This window comes from Mirounga leonina, unplaced genomic scaffold (genome assembly GCF_011800145.1).
Source record: "Mirounga leonina isolate KUSES-001 unplaced genomic scaffold, KU_Mleo_1.0 Mir_154, whole genome shotgun sequence".
NCBI lineage: Eukaryota > Metazoa > Chordata > Mammalia > Carnivora > Phocidae > Mirounga > Mirounga leonina.
The window spans coordinates 4,328,023-4,335,848 of NW_023270389.1; the positions used below are offsets into that span (position 1 = coordinate 4,328,023).

Here is a 7,826-nt window from a genome sequence, read left to right on the forward strand (position 1 = left end):
TAGGTAGCTGGCTGAGTAGCTCAGTGGCTGGGTGGCTGGGTGGTTGGGTAGTTGGGTGGTTATGTGGCTGGGTGGTTGGGTGGCTGAGTGGCTGGGGCCTGGATGAGTAGGTGCCCAGGGGGTTGGGTGGTTGGTTTATTGAATGGGTATGAGCACACATTCCTGAGATGACAGGCCTCCTTGTGAAAAAGTTCTTTCTGCTACTTACCCTAATTCTATCACTCTGTTCTCTTACAGTTCCCTGTGTTGGGCAAACTGGTGAATCTTTTCTATGTCTTTTCCAATTCCAAATATGTCTCTGGGCCAAAGATTGATTGATGGGCTGTTGGGTCCCCTGGAAACATCTTCAGAGCCACAGACTAGGCCCATTCCTCAGGAGTTCTGGCTGATGCCCAGGCAGAAATGAGACCTGGGACCCCACTGGGCTCAGGCTGAGGCTATTTCTAGGTGATTCAAGTCCCAGCAAATGGCTCTGGGCCTCATCTTATTCCCTTATAGCTGGCACTGGCCTCTGTCTCCTCCTCTCAGAGTGTCTCTGAAGCTCCTATATTCCCACTGACCAAGGCTCTGGATTCCCTCCCGTCCCCTATATGTTCAGAGAAGGCAGCTTTGTCCCTCCACTACCTCTACCTTCCAGTCCATCCTGACCTTCATGGGGCTTTCCGTCCAGTAGGAAAAATGCTGGCCTATGAACATCTTGACCGCCAAGGACATGTTCTGTGGTGCCAGGGTGGGATGAGGGGGTGCTGGGCAGAATTCAAACCCACGCTTCATGCTCTTAGAAAGAGCAGCAGTAAAAGCAAGGCTCAACATTCAGTTCTGTGTGAGCCTCCAGGGGAGGGGGCGGGTCCTAAGGATCCAGAGCGACCCAGGCAAAGGCAGGCTATGCTGGGGCTCCCCACCCATTCCTCCTCATTGCTCTCAGCTATCAGGCCTGGCTCCTGAGGCTGTCTGGGACCACTGGTGTCTGGCTTGTCAAAGAAGTATGCTCTGGGGACAGGCCCAGCCTGGGACTGCCCTGCAGATGGTGCTGGGCCCCCAGGAGCTCGTCTCTTGTCCACGTCAGGCCGTAGAATGCATTTTAGGAATGAGGACAGACAGAACAGATCCCTCCCCAGGACGGTGGTGGGAATGAAACTCCCTGTAGGGGGGTGGGAATGGGGGCTGGGCCGGGAGAAGGTTGACAAGGAAAGCAGAAGGAGCGAGCCCAGGGGAGGGGGGGACACTCCCCACACCCTCCCCCCCGCTTCTGGCTGGTAGGCCGTGTGCAGTTGTCCTCGGAGGTGGAAGCTGCACAGAGTTGCCCTGGGGGAGCAGGGGGTAAGTAGCCCATCTGGGGAGTGAGAATTGGGTCAAGGGGAAGGAGGTAGAACAACGATGGAAGGAATTCAACTCGACCCAAGCTTGGCGATGTTGGAAGGGCAGCTGGAAAGGAGCCGAGGAGGAGGTACAAGAGAAGACCAGAGAGAAGGCGTGAGGAGAGCAGGGGAGGGGAGGGGAGCGGACTAGAGAGAAGAGGCAGGGAAGAGGAAGGAGGGCAAAGGAAAGCAGGGGACCAGCCCTGGTCTGGCACGAAGGCCTGGGGGACGGGGCGGCCACGCAGGTGCTGCCCAGGAGCCTCCATCCCCAGGGGAGGCCCGAGGCTGGGGGACGGAGGGAGAAAATGGGCTGATGGGACGTGCAGCTCCAGGGTGACCCCGGTCCTATGTCTCACAGGCTGGTTGTACCTCCGAACCTTGCCAGACCCCGTGTTTGAGGGCGACATCCTGACTCTGCAGTGCCAAGGATGGAAGAACACAGCCCTGTCCCAGGTCCAGTTCTACAAAGACAGGAAATTACTCCACGACCCGAAGGCCAAATGGTTTCTGCCCATGGGGACAGCAACACTGGAAAGCAGTGGCCAGTACATCTGCACTGGGAAGGTGACCTTCATCCCGGACCTGGGCGCACAAAGGTCAGAGATGACTACGGTTCAAGTCCAAGGTGAGTCACCAGCTTCGGGGGGCCGGGGGGTGGTGGGGACTAGGGTGCTGCTCAGGGATCTGGTCTCTAGAGGTCAGCAGCCCTCCCTCTAGCTGCCCCTGATGCCGGGCCGACCACAGAGCCCTGAGATGTCCACCATGCTGTCCAAGTGCCCTGCCCCCGTGGGGTACATCCGGAGCCCGGGGAAGGAGGGGGATGCCCTGGGCCGCAGAAGCACCCTGAACCAGCCCGGCCACTCAGTCCCAGAGACCCTGGGCCAGACCCTTCCCTTCTGGGGACCAGATGCCCTATAAGGCCCTCTGGCTCTGGCTCAGGATTCCAGAGGGGCTAGGGTGTAGTCATGGGACGAGAGGTGGGTCCTGGGGGACAATGACGGTGTCTGTCATGGGGCACAGGGCTGTGGCCTGGGATGTGCCCTAGCTTAGACCCCCGCCTCTGGGATCTCAGGGTTCAGGAGTCGCCCCTGAGCCTGGGCCTGCTTCTCCCCAGAGCTGTTCCCGCCTCCAGTGCTGAGCTCTGTCCCTTCTCCCGAGCTCCATGAGGGGAGCCCGCTGACACTGAGATGCCAGACGGAGCTACACCCCCAGAGGTCGGCCTCGAGGCTCCTCTTCTCCTTCCACAAAGATGGCCGCACCTTGCAGAACTGGGGCCCCCACTCAGAGCTCTGCCTCCCAGAAGCCGGGTGGGAGCCTCTGGGCTTTACTGGCGCCAGGCCACCCCCGAGGGTAGCAGGGTCCAGAAACAGAGCCCCCAGCTGAAGGTGAGGGTGCAAGGTAAGTGGGGAAGAAGGGGAGACACTCCCCAGGGATATGGGCTTCAGGTAATGGGACCCCTGGGCCTGTGGGGAGGGGTCCCCAGGGGAGGAGGGGCCAGGAGCCTGGGTGGTGTAGGTGAGCCTCCCGCCCCACGTGCTGCCCCAGGTCCTGTGTCCCAGCTTCTGCTCACCCTGAGACCCAGGTCCACTGGCCTTGCTGTGGGGGATGTGGTGGAGCTCCTCTGTGAGACCCAGAATGGCTCCCCTCCAATCCTGTACTCATTCTACCTGATGAGAAGATCCTGGGGAACCACTGTGCTCCCCATGGAAGAGCCGCCTCCTTCCCCTTCACTGTGACGTCAGAACAGGATGCTGGTAGCTACTCCTGCCAGGCCGAGAACAATGTCTCCAAAGAGACAAGTGAGCTCAAGACACTGTCCCTGGCTGGTACATCTTGTCCCCCACATGGGCTCTGAGCCCCAGCAAGCTGGCAGGGGTCAGGTCTCACCCCTCTGTGTACCCCCCACCCACACCTTGCACTGCATGAGTGAGATGGACCCTGCTTGGGACTATCTGCCCACTGAACCTGGAGGGAAAGCATGAGATCCATAGGGGGCGGGGGTACTGTACATGGTCATCAGTGGTGTTGCCCGTCCATGCTGGTATCCTCTGGACCATCTCTGATTCCATCTACAAGGCTCCTTTAGGGAACCACATGGTTCCCCCTGATGCCAGCCATTCTGCCTCCTCTGTGCCCGTCTGGGGTACATTTCTGAATTTCATCCTCAACGCTCATGGTCACCCCTACTTCACCCCCTAGGTCCTCGGGGCTTGCCTACCCTCACCAGCAGCCCCTGGCTGGTTCCTTGTCTATCTGCGAGCCTGCTTGGTGTGCTGGTCATTGCCACTGCACTTGAGGGCTTACTTCAGACCCTGGAGAAAAACTGGTCAGTGCACTTTTTGACTTTCTTAGTGGCCGAATCCCTATGCCAGGCACTGCCCAGCCTTTGGAGAGCCAGCATCTGAGGGGACCAGCTGCTCCTCTTCAGGGTCTGGGTGGGAGGAGGGACTTCTCTTTACACGTCACACAAAGGAGCCCATGGAGGGATACTTCCAGCTTCCAAAACACACACACACACACACACACTGTCTCATATGCCCATAGTCGCCCAGAGATGTGCACAAACACACAACCACACACTTGGGCCTAAAAAGAGGCATAAACAGAGGAATTCTTACCAGCCAAACTCAATGCACATCAGAGTCCTTCGTGTTTGAAAGACAATCTGGCTGATGAATATGCCAAGAAAACCCCAGGCCGCCAACACTCTGTCAGACCAGAGCTCTGCTAAGCAGAGGAGAAAGAAGGAATGGGAACCCCAGTGAGCATCTGCGTGCTCATGAGCACACACCCATCTTGTCCAGTGCTGGGCCTGAGGGAGTGCTCAGTGGAGGTTCACTCATCAGAAAGGAAACATGGCGGAGATGACCAAGCAATGGCCTGCTCCCAACACTGTCTCCTAATTCTGTGACCTTGGGCCCATTCACTCTAGGAGTCATCAAGTATCTCCCACTTGGGGTTATTGTGAGGGTTTCAGCTAAGGAGATGACATCTACCTGATACCTAACGTGTTGGGCTGGCATCTGCTGGGGTCTCGGTACATTCTCCCTCTAGTCTATGCGGATTCCAGACCCTCCTCCTCTCCCGTCCGGTCATGACAATGAAGCAGGAATGGGGGCTCTCACTGCAATCACCTTGGGTGACTCCACACTTACTCCTATTCTAACCCTTCTTCACCTCAAGCCACATTTAAGGGAAGGGCTTCCCATGCCAAAGCTTTTTGGTACCAGTTTATTCCTAGTCCTTCAAACCCACCTACAGAGACTCAAATCAGCCCCACCTCCTCCCCCCACCCCAGGGGGGAGAGGAATAAGAATAAGATATCATTATAAATAAGAATATTATTCTTATTTTCCACTTGCCAAGGGAAAAATTGATTGCTCTCACAGACCACCAAAGCTAGGTTTTCTAATTCAAGTTGGCACCTCCGTCTGTTAAAGAATTTGTGGTGAGTTTTTCGGGAGCTGAGCCAGACTACTCTGTGAGAAAGCCCACCCAGTCATGCAATCAGAGTGTTCCTCCCTGAGCGCCAGCCAGGATACCTGAAAGGGCCTCTCCCCAGCCCTGGACCCACTCCCCTGCCTTACCAGCACCCCAGCTAGGGCTTGGGCCAGCCTCCAACTTCCTCTCCCTTTTTAGCAGTCTTTGTCCAACAAATCTTCCCTCTAGTCTCAAGTCGAGGTTCCATGCAGGCTACCTTGCTTTAAGTAACCTGTACGGTAGGAGAAAGATGGAGGCCGGTCCAGAGCTAGATGGGGAGGCAGCTGGAGTAGCAGACCAGGAACTGAAGATGTGTGACTCCTAGCATCCCTGCATCTACAGTAAAGCTTCCTTCTAACGGCCCAGCCATTTACCTGGCCTCAGTAACATGGGCCCTCACTTCTGGGTCAGAGCATTCAAGACAAAGCAACAAGCACAGCTGTCTCCCTCCCAGCCCCCGACAAGATGGCGGAGGAGCAGCCGCTGGTGAAGGATCCTCAAGAGGAAGAAGCCTCTCACGGGGAACGAAAGAACACCCCTCTTCACGTGGAGGCCCTGCCGCTGAGCAGCCCACACGCCCCCCACCCAACCACCACTGCCAACCTGGGAACAGCTGGGCTCCATTGTATTAAGGAACCTGTCTCTCGGGAAAATAGGGCTCCTGGTGGCAGTCTTGGTCCTCTTATCTCAGAAACTCAGAGGTGCAAAACCTTGAGAATGTCACACAGGCCTAATTCCAAAACTTCACAAGAAAAACAGTAGATCAACAGCTTCGTTCCTCACACCCAGCTCTGGAAGACTCTTAACCATCTCCGGATAGCACGTCCACTCCCTCAACAAACAAAAAACGTGCCACCACCAAAGGTATTCGACAGCTGTATCTCTGAAGGCAATTTGCAAACCATTTTGGCCAGCGGGGTCACTGGCACTATGTTAGTCATGCAAGGGGCCCGCTTCCAAAGTAGCACTTGCCTAGGTGTGCCCACTGCAGTTTGCTTAATAGTGTTCACACCCCACATAAAACAGAGGTCCGTCAAATTCCTGGGGCTCTTCAGTGAATGGAGACTCAAAAACACAGCCCTGACGAATGAGCACTAGGGGATATTTAATAACTGGGAGCTTCTTGGAGTCTCCATAAATGCATTCTTGGTTTTATAGGAAGCACCATTTCCACCAATCCTGCCAGTGATTCTGGTGCCTCCTTGCTATCAGAGATAATAAACATTTCTTGGGCACCAGGCATGAACCAAGTGTTCTAAAATCCATGTGACCCAATCCCTATCCTAGGAGATAAATTTTAAAGTTCTGGGAGCACCTGCTTTCACAGAGGCATCATGCTAGTGGAGAAAAAGCACATAAACTGGATTAAAAGTCTGTCCCTACCACTTACCTTGTGTGACCTTGGAGAAGTCCCCTCTCCCAGCCTCAGACACCTCATCTACATATGATATTATGGTGTCATAGTATCAACCTTTGCAAGATGATCGCAAAGAATATCAGACACCAAAGAGTTAGGAAGGGAGGCTTTTTTTGCCATCCAGCTATGTGCTGGTCGCTGGGTTAGGCCCTGAGCTGTGAAGTAGACATTGTATTTGAATTCCCTGGCATAGTGTGTGGCCAAAGTTATTAGCTTTTCCTTTTTCTGAAATGCAGTCTGACTGGTGAGTCTGGGCCCTCTCCATGCAGGAGTGTGACCCCTCCTTTCGGACCCTGCTTCTCCTAGTTTGTGATTCCCATGGGGCCATTCTACCCTCTAGGGTATTTTTCAAAGGAAACATCCTGTAAAAATTAACCGTGTCTAGACTTGTGAATTAGCTCTCATAAACAAACCAGCCTCAGACCTCCAGCAGCCTCCACTGACTTTCTTTCTCTCAGACTCTTTACCCCCACTGCCCAGCCTGCTCTCTGAAGGATGCCTTTGTATTTCCTAGGGCCCCTCCCAACCCAGAATCCGCCCCCAGCCCCAGGTGGAGAGCAGCACCCACTGTATGGCAATGGTAAGGACTTGCAGCAGGACCATGCGTGGCCTGTCACTGAAGACCGAGAAAGGAGTCTGAGGGGGAACGAAGAGAAGGAAGCCCTGTGAGCCCCAAGTCTTGGGAACCAGTCATTGGGAAAGGAAGTAGATGGCTTCCGGGGAGAGTGTGAGGGGCCAGTATTCTGAAGCTGGTGGAGGGACAGGGAAGTAGGAGGGAAGGCCGGCCTCCAGAGGGAGGGTAAGGAGGGTTTAGACCAACGGTTGGCAAACTCTGGCCCATGGGCCAAATCTAGTCCACCAAGTACTTTTGTAAAGAACATTATATATGTATTGTGTATGGCTGTTTTCGCGCTACAGAGCTGAGACTGTATGGCCAGCAAAGCCTAAAATATTGACTCTTTTTTTATAGAAGAAGTTTGCCAACCCCTAGTTTAAACAAAGTCAGGGCTGGTGAAGCTGCTAGAATCTGCTATGGGGGCAGGCAGCTTCCACCAAGATGGATATCCCACAGTAATGACTGCCTCCCACTCCCAGTTACCACCATGACAGAGCCCCTGATTGGCTTCCCTCCAGAGGTGTCTTCAGGACACTGATGTCTTGAGGTGGGAGAGCAGGTGGGTCCTATTCAAGCCTCATTCCTTTTTTCAGTCACTTGGCCGAATGACAATGAGGAAGATGATATTTACTCTTCAGTGAATATAGTCCCAAAGGAGAGTGAAGGTGAGTGATCTCGAACTAAACTTGACATGTTTGCTAATGTAAAAGGGAAGTTCTGGGCCTGGCTTGAGGTAGTTGACTACCATTAACATTACCATTTTACCACAACAACTATTGTTATCATCTCTCTGACCACCACCACCTCTACCACCAACACCACCACCACCACCAACAACAACAACAACAACAACAACAGCAACACCAATACCACCAATACCAACAACACCAACACCACCACCACCAACGACAACAACATCAACAACACCAATACCACCAATACCAACACCACCAAC

General features: G+C 54.3%; 1 protein-coding gene across 1 annotated transcript in view; it reads left to right on the forward strand.

The window, feature by feature from the left end:
- Positions 1–6,924, forward strand: part of FCRL6 (Fc receptor like 6) — a 12,180-nt gene extending 5,256 nt beyond the window's left edge. The window contains 9 exon segments of the mRNA XM_035009582.1: positions 238–258; positions 1,717–1,983; positions 2,473–2,655; positions 2,658–2,756; positions 2,904–3,023; positions 3,026–3,184; positions 3,558–3,649; positions 3,651–3,684; positions 6,770–6,924. Of these exon segments, the coding sequence (XP_034865473.1) occupies positions 238–258; positions 1,717–1,983; positions 2,473–2,655; positions 2,658–2,756; positions 2,904–3,023; positions 3,026–3,184; positions 3,558–3,649; positions 3,651–3,684; positions 6,770–6,924 (1,130 nt within the window).
- Positions 6,925–7,826: the final 902 nt, after the last annotated feature.